Here is an 18,944-nt window from a genome sequence, read left to right on the forward strand (position 1 = left end):
TGCACTGGCAGAAACAGTGGGATACCTAGTGTCCAATAAACTACACTCGATCAAACCTAAATTACGGTGTCAGAGAAAACAGTACAATACAAGGAAGTGCTTCTCGGTCGATGAAGAATAGCCCAGACCTTCGGCACCCAATTTTATCCACTGGCAAGAAGTCATCCCCCCTTATGTCGAAGATGTGGCGACTTCCTTCTCCGTGTCCTCGACCAGTGGAGGCAAATAGAAACTGAGCATAAAAAGTACGCTCATTCCCCGGATCATCAGCATATTCCACTTCACTCGGCATGTTTTTAGTAACGAACGGCTTTTTAACTTGAAAACAGCTTGTCGCTTTTTAGACGCAGCTAACATCTTGGAAATAATTTCGTCAGGTGATGTGTAGCGCAGCCTCGAAGCACTGTCCCCCCTTGGAGCCTGCAGGCGCAATGACACAATTTTTTACTCCACGGTAATTCTTGCATATATTTTATTAAATCACTTCGTAGCGTAACATTTATGGTCATAGCTCACATCGTGAGTCCCTGTTCATTATTTCGATGCTTCAATACTTTACGCAGTTTACATTGACACGTTCTAATGCTAAATCATTATACGTCTCATTACGCGAAAACCCAGCGTTCTAATCGGCGGTGTTACCGAATGATAGTAAAAAAAATGGCCAACGGCAAAGAGCAAAAGCATATTAAAAATATTCGGATTGATGTAAAATTTCTCAGGTAGATTGCCGTAATGAAAGTACATTAATGGCTTTGAAAAGTATATCAGCTAAATTTCGGCAAGTCTGGGAATCGAACCCCGGCCATCGGGGTGTGATAGGAACTCGCTTCCCCGACGTCACGGCGGCTTCACTGTTCTGATTCGCAGAATATATGTGCCTTGTGCGTGCGTTGTTTGGCATGTGACGTCACAACCAACGGGTGGCGCCATGTCATGAATGTATAAACTGAGCCTATAAAGTAAAAAGAGCATTATGTCCAATGGAACCCCGCTGAGCAGACCTTCGAGTTATGAACGGGAAAGAGAGCGCGTTGAGACGCTTGGCGCGTTTTCATTTGGCCTTGCAGAGGCGTAGCTAAAACGCAGGCGAGAGTTTGTGCGGATCCTATCCAGTTTTTCTGGACATCATGGTTTAGTTCACCGGAGTACACCACGTGGCGAAGTGACCTTGAACTCTTCAAGCTTTCCGCGGTGACCTATGATAAAAGAATTAAAAGCTATGCCTGCACATTGAACGTCCCCAAAAAGTTTGTCCCGCCGGCGTTCTCAGTGATCTTGATAAAGAGAGGTCGCTCGTCGGCTGGAAATTACTTGTCATCCTAAGAACGTTTAGTCGCGACAGGGCAAAGGCAGCAGTGATTGATTCTGGGCTTTTCAGAGGCTTCCTGAAAGGCAGCCACGGTTTCTTGTTTTTCTTTCTTTTTATAGCTACGGGTCAAACGGATTAGGACAAACGTCAGAAGCACTTCACAGCAGCTATAGCTCGTGTCTAAGTTCGATGTCGCCTATTCAAACGCACGTAAAGCACAGGAACAGTTTCCTGAGGTAACCACACGTCCTATTATAACCAAACGTATTGCATTGGAGTCAATGGTACTTAGTTCCTCGAAATCACTTTTAGAACCGCTAGTGTCGCGGCGAGCAAGCGTGCAATCACGCGGGTTTTCCTGTTCCGCGCGCTGTATATAAAGCGTAGAAAAAATAAATATGAAGGCCAAAGCCTGATCAAAGTAACTAATTGGGATGGTTCAAGGTGCAATAACAGTTTTACTAGGAAAGTACGCCCTGCCTTGAAAAAAAAAATGGCTGTGGCTTAGGTAAGGTTAAGCCCAGGATGCGAAGCATACTAGCCTTTATTTTAGTTGTTGAACCACTGTTTAGCCTGGTGAACTGCTGTTGCTTGGCTATATTTGGTTCGGCTAGACGAAGAAACAACTCATGCATTACTGCTTCGCCTTCAAGAGTGGAACGCGACAGCGTTCCCGTCGACCCGCCAAGGGGTGTAAGACAATGGGCTACAGGGCAGCGACTACGCGCCCCGCCTTGGACGCGGTGAGCGTCGAGCAAAGCAGCGTTCGGCGCGGCAACGAAATGTGCGCCTGAGCAAGAGACGCACGCCTTAGAAACAGCTCGTTTCTAAGGCAACACCGCATTCACTAGAGGCGCTTTTGTACCGCTTTGAAGCATCGTACTCGTGGCTCAGTGGTAGCGTCTCCGTCCCACACTCCGGAGACCCTGGTTCGATTCTCACCCAGCCCGTCTTGCAAGAGTTGAGCCAAAGCCACTTCTCCTCTGTCGTGACGTCACGGTGTCACGTGGTTTCAAGGCGACACCGCCGCGCCTGAGGAGCTGGGTTGAGCTCTCGTAATATGCTTCGCATAAAAAATGTCACTCCTCTAACGAATCTCAGAATAGCCAGGTAATTGGGCAACAAGGATAATTCGTATTGCGGTGGGAAATAGATGACCGTAGGTCTCGTAATTATATATAGTACACATTCTTCTTATCAGCTTGGTTAAATTTAGCTGGGACCACCTCACCGAGTGCAGCCTGAAAGCTTTCTTGTTCTGTTCGACTTATACTTCTCTCGATGGCCTGAACAAATTTATGCGCTTGGAGATTTTGTACACGAACATGACAAAAGTGCGCCCCTAAAGATATCGTTATTTATTTTTATTTCATTGCACTCCAAATTAATACGCATTCACCTCCACATCTGAGCACAAAGTAGTTGTGAGTGACTAGGTAGACGAGCGAAGCTGTCCGACAATCATCACTGGAGTGCACCTTGCAAAGTTGATGCAGAGCGAGAGAGCTTCCTATTCATTTATTTTTTGCATAAAGCTACAAGATATTATCTCGCAGGTTGTCGACATACTGACGCGAAAGAAGCTTGGACCGAACCAGGTTGGAGAAATTTGCTTTCGCATTCCGACGCTAATCAAGGAATACTACAAGAAGCCAAAAGAGACGGCCGATCTCTTCGATCAGGAAGGCTGGTGCAAGTCAGGTACAGCAATTAGGTTTAATACACTCCGAACACCAAGTATGTTTAACTGATGTGTTAGCTTAGACAAATATATCTGTGCAACACCCATTTTTATTGTTTTGCCTGGGAAGCCGGTCCATAAAGCAATATGATGCGTAAATGTTTCAATGAGCATCATGTGCCTCTGCCCCACTATCTCCTTTTGAGAATACTTCCTAGAGTGCGGAGCAAGCTGTCAAGTCGGATCTCTATTGCGATGGCAAGGCAGTACTTTTTTTTTCGCTTCAATTTTGACGAAATTAAGTGCTGCTCCGGGCAGATTGTTGCTCGTCTTGACAGCACCGCATAACTATAGGCGCGGTACAGCTTCTCCAGTTTCTTTACGGCTGGTGTTACTGCCCATGTCGTTGAAGATGCGAATAAATAACCCTATACTGCGATCCCATCGCGCCATAAAGTGACGCAGTAGCAAAAGTTACTTCACATTGTCGTCTGGACGCATATATTAAAGAAAAAGTGAAGAAACAAAGGCAAAGAAACTAAAGAGAGAACAGAGCTCTCGCCTTGTGTTTGCTTTCTCATCTTTCTCATCTCATCTTTTTCATCTCATCTCAGCGCTGGACCTAAGGTGAACTGAGAATACATGGACCACCTTTACCGATGTTCTGTGTTAACATTGTCCGTGTGATTAATTTACCATTGAGCGTTTCATCCGCTTTGACACATATTTTGAATCGCCATTTGGACCTAGCATACCTGTGATAAGTAAAAACATCCTTTTTGTGCAGGAGACGCCGGCTACTACGATGAAAACGGCAGGGTGTACATTGTACAGCGTCTAAAGGAAATGATCAAGTGCATGGACAATCAGGTGGTGCCAGGCGAACTCGAGGAGCTCCTATTTGAAGAGCACTTGGAATACATCTCCGAGGTCGTGGTAGTAGGACTGCCACATCCAAAGTACGGGCAGGCACCGGCTGCAGTAGTAGTGCTCAAGCAGCCAAGTATCAGTGAACATCAGGCTCACGACATCGCCCAGAAAATCAAAGCAACGATTTCAGGTTGGTCGCTTATGGTACATAGCGCTTTCCCCTTTTAAAATTTTATGGTATTTCTAAAACATGATATAGATGACATGAAGTGTAGCCCTCAATGTTTCGAAAATGTACCATATTTGCGCAGCGCCTACCTCACAACACTCGACTTTGCGGCACTTATGACGTGACATAATCAGCGTTTCGAATGTCCTTCATTTAAACTGGTTTCATCGCATTACTCAGATGAGAAATTTTGCTGATAGCATCGATTGTGGCGTACAACGCAATAACCGCTCCGTCTGATTTCAAAGTATGCATTTACACATCAATGATTTAGTAGAACTTGTTGTTGGGCGAGTTGGTAGATATTAGCGAACATTGTTTAACTGCGCGAACAAACGAACCACAAAGACAGAGAGGGACAAGGAAGGGCGCAGTCCTTGTCCCTCTCTGTCTTTGTTGTTCGTTTGTTCGCGCAGTTAAACAATGTTCGCTACACATCAGTGGACAGTTTTGAAGCGGTATGAGCCTTGGAATAGAAGATGAAGAAGCGCAGGAGTCTGGGTTCAGGAGAAGAGAAGAAGGAAGTGTGAATAAAATGGAGACAAGATGGACGCCAGTTCCACAGCAATGCTTCACGTTTACTGTGTCCTTTAAGTAGGAACGCTACATTATTTTGGCGCAGCCGACAGCGAACTCCAACATGTGGGTGAGATTTTTCCTTGAGGAGACCTCCGCGGACAAGATCATCTTTTCGAGATACCAAGCTGAAGATGAACCAGCGGTGGAACTACCTCGCGAACTCAACTCGGCAGAACTCATGAACCTGGTTTTAGAGAAGGCTTCCATGGACCCTGATGAACTACGTCGGAAGGGTGCTGTGAATGTGAACTTGCCTCTGGTGATCTTCGACGAATTAGTTCTTCAACCGATGCGTCGGAAGGACTCTGGATCACAGTCGTCGACGGAAGAGGTGAGCCTCGTTTTGAAAGCACTTCGGCTACAACAAGAACAGATTTCGCAACAAAACCAGCTGGTGACATCGCTTATAAGCTCTTTAAACGCTGAGAAGCCAGTGACTAAATTTGTAGAACCTGATGCATTCGACGGCATGTCACCAAGTCCAGAAGGTTGGCTTGAATTCTATGAATATGCCGCTGGAAAGAACAACTGGCACTCTAATGAGGACAAGATTACTAACATGCGTAGTTACTTAAGCGGTGTTGCACGGAAGTGGTATGATTTGCACATTATTGAAGAGGCTGGCAACTCTTGGAATCAGTGGAAAGAAAAATTCTTGACGACATTCCGAAGCAACCCAGTGCAAAGGTGGGACGCCGCGCTTAATTTCAAATTCAAGCAAGGCTCCCTCGTAGAGTATTTCTTTGACAAATGCCGCCTTTTAAAGCTGGCCGAGCCTATGCTTCCTCCGTCTGCCGTAGTAGCACTAATAATGCACGGACTGCACGCGCAAGTCCTGAAGCAAGTGCAACTACGGTCACGTAAAACTATGGACGGGCTCCTGGAGTGCCTTCACGACATATCATTTACTTCAGAAGAAAATATAAACGCTAGCTCAAGCGGTCACTTCACACGGTCCGGCACGGATTGGTCAAGCCGTAATCAGCGAGAACCGCGCCGCCTTGCAGGCGGCACAGAGAGCTTGGGTTGGCGCGCTCCCAGAGGTCGGGTGCATAACATCGACAGCGACCCTGTTCCCCTACTTTCGGACGCTGAAGGGGCTCCGACGACAAAAAACTGATAAACAAGGGTGATCAGTCCGACCCGATGACCACAACTGAGACTGTTTATTTAACTTGCTCTAGCCTACTTCACATCCCTGTGAAAGTGGGAAACAGACACATGATGGCTTTGGTTGACAGCGGTGCTTCTGTGTCTATAATAAATGCCAAGTTGGTAGATGCAAGTCACCTGCATAGTGGAAGAGTACTACGGGTGCAAGGCTACGATGGAAAAGTGACAATGCATAATCAGTGGGCCTCAGTAAACATCGAGTTCCAAGGTCATGAAATAGCGAGTGAAGTACTGGTGATTGAGGGGGTGACGTATGACTTTCTGCTATCCAGACCAGATATAAAGAAACTAAAAATCAACGTATACTGGGACGATGCGGTTTTAGTGGAAGGACTATCAAGGCAAGAGACACAGCCGGATAGAAAGGATAACCTGCGAGTTGTCAATTGCGCGGAGGATATTGCAACGACCTATCCTGAACTAGTATGCATAGGAAGCTATCCACCGGCGATGACGTCACACAAGGTGCCTTTCGAACTCACCGACAAGACCGTCATCCAAAAATCACCTTACAACATGTCAAGAGAGCGCAAGATATGGTTAAAGAAGGAATTGCAGGAGATGCTAGACGCCAATATAATCCGGCCTTCGGTGTCACCCTTCGCCTCTCCCATAACTATTGCGCCGAAAGAAGATGGAACTTTCAGACTGTGCACAGATTACAGGGTTCTCAACCGACAGACAGAACTTATACCATTTCCCATGCCGAAGATAGACACGATTATAGATGAGACAGGTGGTTGCCGATGTTTTTCACTTATTGACTTGTGCAAAGGTTTCTGGCAGATCCCGCTAACCGAAGAAACAAAAATGTACACTGCTTTTATCACGCCCTTCGACCTGTACGAGTATAACCGGCTTCCTTTCGGCTGGAAAAACTCACCAGCATGGTTCCAGAAGATTATGAACGAAGTCCTGAAGCCTTTCCTAGGTGTCTTTTGTAACGTGTACATAGACGATATTATCGTCTTCTCCAAAACAGAGACGGAGCATCAGGCACACCTGTCCCAGGTATTAAATGCCTTGAGCTTGGCACACCTCAAGGTTAATTTTAAGAAAAGTGCGTTCTTTCAAAGAAAAGTGGTGTTTCTTGGAAGAGTCTTTGATGGGACTACCAAAAGCACGAAACAAGAGTCCGTCGAGAGGATATCCCAACTGGTAAAACCATATGACGTACACTCATTGCGTGTATTTTTGGGATTAGCAGGATATTTCAGGCCCTTCATAAAAGACTTTGCCATCAAAACAAGATGCCTCACGCGCCTAACACAGAAAGAAGTTCCATTTGAGTGGAATGAGGAATGTGAGAGAGTCTACCGTGATCTGGTGCACAGAATATCTGCTGACCCTATTCTACGCATACCAGATTTCACTTTACCCTTTGAACTGAATACCGATGCCTCACACTATGGGACAGGTGCAGTCTTGTACCAGAAATGTCCAGAAGCATCCGGCCGAGAAAAGCGACACGTAGTAGGTTACTACAGCTAAACCCTCAAGCCACCTGAAGTCAACTACACCACTACTGAAAACGAAGCTCTTGCAGTCCTCAAAGCAATTCAGTACTTCCGTACGTACCTAGAAGGTGCGAAGTTTACTTTGTTCACCGATCACCAAGCCCTCACTCATCTCTTGAATATCACCCAACCTAAGGGACGTATCGCCAGATGGGTGAACTATTTGCAGCAGTTCGATTTCACCATCTCCCACAGACCTGGACCCCTTTTGACTGATGCAGATGCATTGTCTAGACTGATGATACAGGCCAACAACGAACAATCGGCAGAAATCAATGAAATTAAATTGTGGGAAGGCACTGAACAATTGATTTTTAGGGAAGGTCGCTATCAAGTCCCGCCAACGCTGGTTTCCAGGGTGCTTTATTTGTACCACGATAGCCCAGAATCTGGAGGACACGACGGATTTTGGCGCACCTACAACAAGCTAGTCAAGAGATTTACGTGGCCTCACATGAAAGACGACGTCAATCGATACGTTCGTTCATGCCACATTTGTCAAATCAACAAAGTGAAATATAAGCAGCCTACGGACGCCATGATAATACCTTGCCACTCAAACGTGCCTTTTGAAGTTATACACCTGGATTTCGCCGAGCTAAATAAGAAACGAGAAGGAGTCCGAAAAACGCAAGCTTTTCTTCTGGCCATAGATGAATGCACCAGGATGGTCGCGGCACGGGCAGGAAAAGAAGATGCGAATAGTGTCATCGCCCTTCTCGAACGGGATATGTTTAGGACAACCAAGACAATTGTATGTGACAACGGTCCAGCGTTCAAGAGCGAAAAGCTAGCAAGATGGGCTCGAGACCATAATATATCAATCCAGTTCTGTGCGCCATACCATCCCGCAGCGAATGGGCTTGCAGAGCGTGCTATACGAGATGTTAAACAATACATCAGGATGTAGGATAGTTTCCCTGGTGGTTGGAATTGCTCTTTAGAAGCAGCTGTAAGACATCACAAACGCTCCTACACCAGCGGCTTGGGATGCAGCCCGCAATTCGCTTCTTCAGGAGAAACCCCTATTCTTCAGGCGGACCGTGAACTTGGGCTGTTAGAAAATCTCCAGATCGTCGAGGAAAGGAAACAGAAATCGCAGGAGGAGAGGTACCGTAAACGAATGAAAAAAAAATTTTGACAAGAGACATTGCTCAGATATTCCAGACATTCAAGTCACCGACCTCATTCTAGTTAGGAAAGGAGTAAGAGAATCCAATGCCAAATTTTATGGTCCTTACTCTGTGACAAAGACGGCCACTCAGAAAGGAATATTGAAGACTGTGTGGTACATTGGCGAACGTGGCTCAGTTGAATGTGCTTCGATTGGAAACGTTTTCAAGTATTACCCCAGGAGGGGTTAGCAAAAGAAACCTGGAAGGGTGAAGCGGTATGAGCCTTGGAATAGAAGATGAAGAAGCGCAGGAGTCTGGGTTCAGGAGAAGAGAAGAAGGCAGTGTGAATAAAATGGAGACAAGATGGACGCCAGTTCCACAGCAATGCTTTACGTTTACTGTGTCCTTTAAGTAGGAACGCTACAAGTTTTAAATTGGTTCTTGGGTAGATGACTCACACAAACCTCATTAACAATATCCTCAAACTTATGGAGAACAGAACCGCTGGATTTGCCGCTTCTGTTTGTTTCCTTGCTACCACCGTTTCCACCACAAAGACGGATTGGAAATGTTCGCTTCTCGCCTGCGCGTTATAGCAGCTTTCGTGGGCTTTACAATACCCTGCGTTCTGATAAGCGGCTTGTCGGACCTGCCTGAGGTATCGCCAGATAAGCCATGCCGAAATCATCCACCAACACCCTGAATTCACGCTTCGCTTGACACTAGAAGAAGAAGAAGAAGAAGACCACGGAGTGCAGGCGTGCTTCGTGTCGGCTCCTCTATTTTCCTATGTTTTTGGCGGATTATCGAGCTTCTCGTGGTAATTCTTCTTACCAGCGATCGGCGGACTCTTCAGGACTCCCCCGACACCAAGTTTCGCCAGGTGGGCCCATCTTCTGGCCGATAAGCAACGCCTTTTGTCCCGCCACGCAGGCGGGGCGAGCTAAGCCTATCTCCACGTAGGCTACTATTGCCCGGCCGCCGCGGCGGCGGGGCGTGCCAAGCCTACCGTGCCGCCGGACCTCATTGGAGCTCCCAGACTCCGACGGCAAGGTGCCAGGCCTTTCCTGACGTTCAATGGAAGTTGTACAGGTCGAAGGAACAGATATTAGGCCGGAAGATTTCGGCAAGGGAGCGGGGTGGTGCGATGTCAAGAGGAAGAAACAGGCCGACGGTGCGACCGAGTCGGCGCATAACCAGCATGTGCACATGCAGCCACGGACGGTAGCCACATCGACTACGGGAGTCACCACAGCGCAGTACAAAAGGAAGTACGCCCGTCAAGTGCAGCAGGTTGCCATGGCAAGCCGAATGCCAGAGCTACCGCCGGACGATTACAAAATCGTCGTACGCCCTCGAGGCGGCTTCAACGTGCGCGATTACGGCACGGATCGCATTTACTGCTGCCTACGTAACGCGGCGGGTGTAGGCAGAGAAGCGGCCGGCGAAGATAGCATCTGCCTCAACGTTAAACAGAACGTGGTGGTGCTCAGCACGCCGTCTGAAGACAGAGCCAAACGCTACGGAGCCATTAGCAAGCTGTGCATCGGAGACCGAGAGTTCGAGGCGAATAGCTATCAAGCCGCCCCGGAGAACACTTCCAAGGGCCTCATTAGGAACATTTCCAAGAGCGAGAGCCCGGCAGACATCATCGCTAATCTAGTAACGCAGCGCAACCCCGGAGTGCTGCACGCGAAACGCATGAGCAACACCGACAACATAATCGTTTTGTTCGACGGATTCCACGTACCGAGATACGTATATTACGGACCTATGCTCGTCAGATGCTCCCTCTACAGGAAGCAGATTGACGTGTGCTACGAGTGCGGCAGGCTGGGACACCGCGCCGACGTGTGCCCCAATCCCAACGACAAGATTTGCCGTGGATGCGGACGCAACAATCCGTCGCCTGACCATCAATGCGAGCCGCGGTGTCGACTGTGCGGCAAGGGACACTTCACGGGAGACCGCAGGTGCAAGGCGAGGTACAAGACCCCATACGTAGTCAAGCATCGCCAACTAGAGCGAAAAAGACAAGAAGAGGAAGAAGCAGCCACAGCGTGCGGCAGCGGTTACAACAGCAGCAGCGACTGTAATGGCAACGACAGCTACTACCTCAATTTTCCAAAGATAGACCGCCATTCAGTCACCGACAACCGAAGAGGACGCTCGACTAGCCGCGGCGGGAAGGGCCGTGCGGGAACATCCCGATCTCGATCCCGCTCTCGCAACCGAGCACAGAGGCCGGGAAGTACGTCGATGACGCGCGGTGGCGGCGGTCTGGGCACCGCAGCTGTGGGCCACATCAACCAACAAAGTCAGCAGCAGCAGCCATGGCAGCAGCAAGTTCACAAGAGCACTGGGCAACAGGTGAGCTGGGCGGCTGTCGCCGCTTCTCCCGGCGGCGGAGGCGCTTCGGCGGGCCGCTCTGGCGGGCCCGCTGTTGGCGGCGGCGGTGGGAACGAGCTCGAGCGAGCGATAGAGCGAGTCCTAAAACAACGTCTAGAGCCATTAGAATTGATAATTGCAGAGCTTAAACGCGAAAATGCGCTCCTTAGAGAGGAGAATATCAAATTGAAAGGCGAGGCTCCACAACCGCAGGAACCATCGCAACGTCAAACGATGATGCCGCCGACCTCAGCGCCTCGATCACCGACTCCATCACGGCCTGAGCCGGCCGGGATGGACACGGACAACGAGGGCAGCTCGAGGGAGACGGCGGATGAACGCGATGATCGACCAGTTACCGCGAAAAGGATCGCACTAGATCCCGCAAGACCCGACAGCAAACAGGGATGCGGCCGTTATGAGAAACTACAGAAACGTGTGGACAATATTGAGAAGAGCCTCGAGGAACGTTTTACAACACAGACGGCTCTTATGAACGAAATGTTCAATACCGCGCTAGCTAAGCTCTCTGACCAAATAACACAAATGTTCGCCGCGCACTTGGTGCGCATAGACGACATAGAAACGAGGCTGTCGCCAGCTGCAGGCAGACCAATCAGAACAATGAGCAAGCCATACGCTAGACAGCAACAACACAATCAGCAGCAGCAAAACACGCTCACAGACGTAGAGACGCAACCGCAGCTGCAACCGCAGCAGCAACCAAGTCGCCTCGATAGTGACGGGTTAAATTAAATACAGGCATCACCATGGTTACACACGCAACGAAGCACACTAACACTGGGAAACAACAATACACAATCTGGCAGTGGAACTGCCGGGGCTACAGGAGGAAGCGGGGGAATCTCCAGCAATTCATACGCAGCCGCGAGACAAAACCAGACGTGATCCTTTTACAGGAGACAAACCATCCGGTTAAACTAGCTGGCTACAAAGCCATAGACGCGACCGCGACGGAGAGCAGGCAAAGAAGGAAACGGGCTACACCCCGCGTGGCGGGCGGCGCTGGGCCGGGGGCGATGGTGCCGCGCCGGCCGTCTCCCCCGCCACGCCCGTTGCCGGTCGCCGCCGTGCTCGTTCGGCGTAATGTCACTGTGGCGCAGCGAGAACTTGCCTGCGTAAATATCCCTCACGTGTTCGTAGAATTAATCCCTAAGAGCGGCCGAGGACTATTCGTCCTTAACGTGTATAGTAAACCCACACTGCAGCACAGATTCGGGGACCTACTGCGGGCCGCGCGCGCGGCTTCCGGCGGCGAGCCTCTACTTGTTGCGGGCGACTTTAACGCGCCCCACGGAGCCTGGGGCTACACCCGAGAAACACCCAAGGGCAAACACCTTTGGGAAGACTCGCAAGACCAAAGGCTTGCACTGATCGCGAATCCCGCCGATCCTACACGCAGAGGGAACAGCGTGAGTGCCGATACGTTACCAGACCTTGCGTTTGTTTCAAATGTAACAACAGCGCACTGGCAAAACACGCAGGAAGATTTGGGAAGCGACCATGCGCTGATCGAGATAACGATAGGCACGGGCCCGAGCGGTCGTGGTACTTACCCTGAGGGCAAAGGTCGTAAGCTCAAGCTCGTGAAGTGGGACACGTTCCGCAAGAAACGAAAAGAAGCGGGGCGAGGCGATAAGCCGATTACGGACATAGACGAGTGGACCGAGACGCTCAGAAGGGACGTAGGTGCAGCAACGAGCGAGGTTCCGCCCGAGGCGAACCTCGAAATAATTGACAGCAGGCTCCTACACATGTGGGAAGCAAAGCGAGCCCTCCTAAAGAGATGGAAATGCCAAAGACATAATAAGGCGTTGCGCAAACGCATAGCGCAGTTAGACAGAGACATCGAAGAACACGCACTTCAGGTATGCAGGGCACAATGGGAAGACACGTGCAACGGCCTCGAGAGGCAGATGACCGGGGCGAGCGCTTGGCGCCTTTTTAGACACCTATTAGATCCGGAGGAGACTCGGGCCGCTCAAGGCCACAAGACTCGTAGACTCCTAAGAGATTATAAAGGCGATAACTTCCTTGACGCCATACGTGACCGTTACTTTAAGAAAGCCGAAAGCATCCAGTACGCTGAGTACGACGGCGTCACAAACAAGAAACTGGACGCGGAATTTAGCGAATCGGAAATTCGGTTAGTCCTGGTCGAACTCAACACTCGATCGGCGCCCGGCCCAGACCGGGTTACCAACAATACTCTCCGAAACCTAGACGACGAGTCAATCTCCCGACTCGCGGCCTACGTCAATGAGTGCTGGCGAGAGGGTTCCCTTCCCGAAGCGTGGAAACGGGCCCGCGTTATCATGATTCCTAAACCTGGCAAGCAAGTTACGCTCGATAATCTAAGACCGATTTCGCTTACGTCTTGCGTCGGCAAAGTCATGGAACACGCAGTTCTCACCCGCGTGACCGACTTTCTCGAAGATCATGACGCGTTCCCGCACACCATGCTAGGATTCCGCCGCAACCTCTCCGCACAGGACGTATTGCTTCAACTTAAACACCAGATCGTAGACGACACTACCAGCTCCACTAAGGCAATTCTAGGCTTAGATATTAAAAAGGCCTTTGACAGTGTTAAGCACGAAGCGATCTTAAAAACAATTAGAACATTAGGACTAGGCCAAAGAATGTATAATTACGTTAGAGACTTCCTCACGGGCAGGCGCGCATGCGTCGTCGTCGGTGACGAGGAATCACCGGAATTTCAGACAGGTCCGTGCGGCACGCCGCAAGGATCCGTCATATCACCATTACTCTTTAATTTAGTTCTACTTGGTCTACCCGAGAAATTAACAGAAATAGAAGGATTACATCACAGTCTCTACGCGGATGACATCACCCTCTGGGTTCCCGGAGGGGGATGTGACGGTCACGTCGAGCGAACGCTACAGGCAGGAGTAGATGCGGTTCAGAATTACTTGCGTGGAACGGGCCTCGAGTGCTCGGCTACCAAGTCCGAACTCTTACTCTACAAACCCACAAGGAGAGGTCGTAAAACCCTGCGCGAACAGGAACGGGAATATTCCAAAATACGCATTACATTGGCAGATGGTACTCCCGTACCGCACGTAGAGAAAATTAGAATCCTAGGGTTACACCTGCAGGCAAACGGCCATAACGGAGAGACGGTGCGAATACTTCGTCGTTCGGTAGATGACACCATCCGACTCTTGCGTCGCATCACGAACAGACGCAATGGTATGCGTGAAGAGTGCGCGATCCGTCTCGTGCAGGCGTACGCGATAAGCCGCATAACGTATGTTGCCCCCTACCTGAGGTGGATCGGGTCCGAAAAAAACAAAGTCGAATGCATGATCCGAAAGGCTTTCAAGAGGGCGGTCGGCGTTCCACTCAACGCGAGCACCGACAAGTTTCTAGAGCTCGGAGTTCACAACTCTCTCAACGAGTTAATCGAGGCGCACGACATTGCGCAATACGAACGATTATCCAGGTCAAAGGCAGGTCGATGCATCCTCGAGTCGCTCAGCATCGCGTACCACACTCAGCATGGAGAAAAGATGGCGGTTCCCGCCTCTGTTCGCGACCGCCTGATCATCCCGCCGCTTCCCAAGAACATGCACCCGACGCACCACGCCGGGAGACGCAACAAACGAGCAAGCGACCTTGAGAAGAAGTTTGGTAACAGCAACGAGGCGGTGTACGTAGACGCGGCGCGATATGGAGGAGGGAGAAGCGCGCACGCGATAGCGGTTGTAGACCGCTCGGGTAGGTGCCTCGCGAGCGCCACGGTGACCACGGGACACACGGAAGCGGCCGAAGAAGCCGCGATAGCCCTAGCGCTCGTCGCGGTGCCGAACGCTGCGATCGTGATCAGCGACTCGCAGGCGGCAATCCGCGGCTTCGCGCGCGGTCGTGTCTCGCGGGAAGCGGCCCGCATACTCCGAATTTCTGACGACGGGGACTCGTCTTCGCCCTCGCAACCCCAAAATTCTACGGTCTTCCTCCTCTGGACCCCGGCACACGCCGATGTTCCGCTAGCGGGAAACGAGGCGGCCCACGCCACGGCTCGAGGTCTCACACGCCGAGCCGCCGCTGATTATGTGGCCGCCTCCGCCCCCGAGAGCGGGGCATCGGATCTGCCGGATCGGGACACTACAACAGAAACACAGCAACAAGAAACACACTGGGCGTGGGGCGATCGCCTAACCACGTTCAGAGACCTCACCCAACACTACAGACTCGAAAGACGCAAATTCCCGCCACCACACGATAAACTGAACAGGAACGAGGCCGTGACGTTACGCTTGCTCCAGACACACACCTACCCTAGCCCCGCTATCTTACACCACTGCTATCCGCGTTTGTACCCAACAGACGCGTGTAAAACATGCGGACGCAGAGCAACGCTGCGACACATGCTCTGGGAGTGTACCGGCAACAACGGTAATCAAAGCAGCTCCGTTGGCGACGCGTCCATAATCGCGGCTGTTGCCAGAGTAGAAGGCTCGAGCTCCGTTCTTCCCGACGCCTACCCGGATGCGGGAGCCGCCGGGGACCTTCTCCGTAGGCGTCGCCGCCGCTGGGAGGCGGCTATCAGAAGTTCAGAGCTGGCAGACCAGCTCTGGGCCGTCCGGCAAGCCGAAGATGCCGCTCGAGTCCAAGAACTTCGAGCCGTCACCTGAGGCCACCACATCAAGAACTGCCGGACTATTCTTTACTAAAGTTTCTTCTTCTTCTTCTTCTTCTTGACACTAGAATTCGCTTTCCTCACCCATCGCAACTGTTTGATCAGACAAAAGCCAGACTTATAGCAGTGCTTGTAATATATCAGGAAATGCCTTATTAAAGCAGCGAAAGTTAGCACGCGGAAATAACCACTTTAAGACAGAGGTCATAGTACGTATCGATACCACAGTCCACATCAGTCAAAAGAAGCTAAATATTATGGGAACATTGCGACTCGTGCCGCTTGCTGAACACAAGTAAGTTTATTCGTCGCTTCAAAACGTCAGTCAGCTCGACTTAGACAATGGAGTTTAAATAAGAAATTATAGTGTTGGCTTTGATTTTCCTCGTGGTTTTCACTCGGTTCTTCAGCTTGAAAACGTGAACCGGCTATTGTTTTGCACTGACTTGTATGTGGGGTAGGTAGCACAATCTTGGAACTAAAAACGAATGTCTTACAAATTTGTTCAATATGCTCTTCATGAATCTGAATCATAGATTAGTTTTTCATGTCGGATGGCTTCCCTCCTCATTCACATTACTGCACTTGCTGCAAAATGCCGTTGGAAGAGAAGCCCAATCTATGACGGGGTAATATAGCCCTGTGGAATACTTTCCCGATCTGCTCGTCGAAAATATGATTCAACATATTCTGACTTCTGTCGCACTCAGCATACTGAATTTCTAATCAATTTTGTCTCACAGTTCGTGATGGAGGTTGTTGGGAAGTGAGGGACGCGAGCGCCAGTACATATTGTGGTACCCAACTTGGGGGCGCATATAAATCCAAACTGTGGCTAGGCGCAGAATTTCCGATACATGCGCAGGCATGTTGATGGTCTGGTTTAAATTCAGCAACTTTAGTTAGTGTTAATTTAGGTAAATCTTTATCTGGATAATAAAGAACCTGTCGGCGTGATGCGTTGAGGCACTTTCTATACTACTTTATAGTGCTTGTAAAAGCTAAACCACGGACTTGTTAGGCGTGGTTTATCGCCTAACAAGTCCGCACAAATATATATAACAGATCGCACAAATAATAGAGAGTAAAATCCGTATATTAGCAGCCACAAGAACACGACTCCCTTTTCAGTAGGTAGAATGAAATTGCTGAAACACACAATTTCATTTAATGGAACAAAGCATTTACTGCATGTCGTAAACTGCAGCTGATTTCCGATGGAAAGTTGCACCGCATATTTGTTATCGTCTTATTCCATTACAGAAGTGAAACTAGTGCAAAACGCAGGGGTACCCACCGTGGCTGCTCAGTCGCTATGGTGTTAGGCTACTGAGCACGAGGTCGCGGGATCGAATCCCGGCCACGGTAGCCCTGGGAGCTATGCATAAGGGGAAGGCAGCTGGGGAGGTTCAGGCAACAGCAGATTTGTTGAAGGATGGTGGGCAGACTGTTCTAGAAAAACTGGCCACACTGTATACACAATGTCTCATGACCTCGAGCGTACCGAAATCTTGGAAGAACGCTAGCATAATCCTAATCCATAAGAAAGAGGACACCAAAGATTTAAAAAATATAGACTTATCAGCTTACTGTCCGTTGCCTACAAAGTATTTACTAAGGTAATCGCAAATAGAATCAGGAACACCTTAGACTTCTGTCAACCAAAGGACCAGGCAGGATTCCGTAAAGGCTACTCAACAATAGACCATATTCATACTATCAATCAAGTGATAGAGAAATGTGCAGAATATAACCAACCCTTATATATAGTTTTCATTGATTACGAGAAAGCCTTTGATTCAGTCGGAACCTCAGCAGTCATGGAGGCATTACGGAATCAGGGTGTGGATGAGCCATATGTAAATATACTGGAAGATATCTATAGCGGCTCCACAGCCACCGTAGTCCTCCTCAAAGAAAGCAACAAAATCCCTATAAAGAAAGGCGTCAGACAGGGAGATACGATCTCTCCTATGCTATTCACAGCATGTTTACAGGAGGTATTCAGAGGCCTGAAGTGGGAAGAATTGGGGATAAAAGTTGATGGAGAATACCTTAGCAACTTGCAATTCGCTGATGATATTGCCTTGCTTAGTAACTCAGGCGACCAATTGCAATGCATGCTCACTGACCTGCAGAGGCAAAGCAGAAGGGTGGGTCTGAAAATTAATCTGCAGAAAACTAAAGTATTGTTTAACAGTCTCGGAAGAAAACGGCAGTTTACGATAGGTAGCGAAGCACTGGAAGTGGTAAGGGAATACATCTACTTAGGGAAGGTAGTGACCGCGGATCCGGATCATGAGACTGAAATAACCAGAAGAATAAGAATGGGCTAGGGTGCGTTTGGCAGGCATTCTCATATCATGAACAGCAGGTTGCCACTATCCCTCAAAAGGAAAGTGTATAACAGCTGTGTGTTACCAGTACTCACATATGGGTCAGAAACCTGGAGGCTTACGAAAAGGGTTCTGCTGAAATTGAGGACGACGCAACGAGCTATGGAAAGAAGAATGATGGGTGTAACCTTAAGGGATAAGAAAAGAGCAGATTGGTCAGGCAACAAACGCGGGTAAACGACATCTTGGTTGAAATCAAGAAAATGAAATGTGCATGGGCCGGACATGTAATGAGGAGGGAAGATAACCGATGGTCATTAAGGGTTACGGACTGGATTCCAAGGGAAGGGAAGCGTAGCCGGGGGTGGCAGAAAGTTAGGTGGGCGGATGACATTAAGACGTCTGCAGGGACAACATGGCCACAATTAGTACATGATCGGGGTAGTTGGACAAGTATGGGAGAGGCCTTTGCCCTGCAGTGGGCGTAACTAGGCTGATGATGATGTTGATTTTATGAAAAAAAGAAAAGACGTTGTGAAACTATAATACGGCGTTTACTTTTCTTTCCCGGCAGATAACTTGGCTGTGCACAAGCGCCTTTACGGAGGCGTGTTCTTCGTGGACACACTACCAAAGACTGAAACCGGAAAAGTCAACCGAAATTGCCTTGTCGAAGAGTGCCTGCGTAGAAAGGCGCTTTGAAGTTATTGTAACGTACGCCTGAGGGCGGCGCAATAAAAGTTGACGGCGCTTGTTTTGACAAATTTAGTTTTGTGACCTTGGAAGGTGTGGCCGCGTGTCTGCGAGAATTCTTTCATGTCTTCTTTTTAAAGGTCAGCATGTTGTTCGAGTGCTTAGCATGAAGCCCGGACCACAGCCAGTTATTGCTCCTCACCCAGGGCTGTTTCCTCAATAACATATTTTTTAAAACCTGCAATAATGTATTCATCGTGAATCACGCCTGCAGCATAAGACTTTGATGACACTAGCACATTTGTAAGTTTTCACAGTATGAATCAAGTAATTTATTTGAAACCGGTTGCCTGTTACCCTAAATGTA

General features: G+C 49.2%; 1 protein-coding gene across 3 annotated transcripts in view; it reads left to right on the plus strand.

The window, feature by feature from the left end:
• Positions 1-18,693, plus strand: part of LOC135905185 (uncharacterized) — a 100,911-nt gene extending 82,218 nt beyond the window's left edge. For all 3 annotated transcript variants that reach the window (XM_065436206.1, XM_065436208.1, XM_065436207.2), the window contains exons 8-10: positions 2,869-3,013; positions 3,781-4,053; positions 18,459-18,693. In XM_065436206.1, the coding sequence (XP_065292278.1) occupies positions 2,869-3,013; positions 3,781-4,053; positions 18,459-18,586 (546 nt within the window). In that variant the 3' untranslated portion in view covers positions 18,587-18,693. The remainder of the gene's footprint in view (positions 1-2,868; positions 3,014-3,780; positions 4,054-18,458) is intronic.
• The last annotated feature ends 251 nt before the right edge of the window (positions 18,694-18,944 follow it).

The sequence above is a fragment of the Dermacentor albipictus genome, chromosome 3 (assembly GCF_038994185.2).
Source record: "Dermacentor albipictus isolate Rhodes 1998 colony chromosome 3, USDA_Dalb.pri_finalv2, whole genome shotgun sequence".
In the NCBI taxonomy this organism is placed as follows: Eukaryota; Metazoa; Arthropoda; class Arachnida; order Ixodida; family Ixodidae; genus Dermacentor; species Dermacentor albipictus.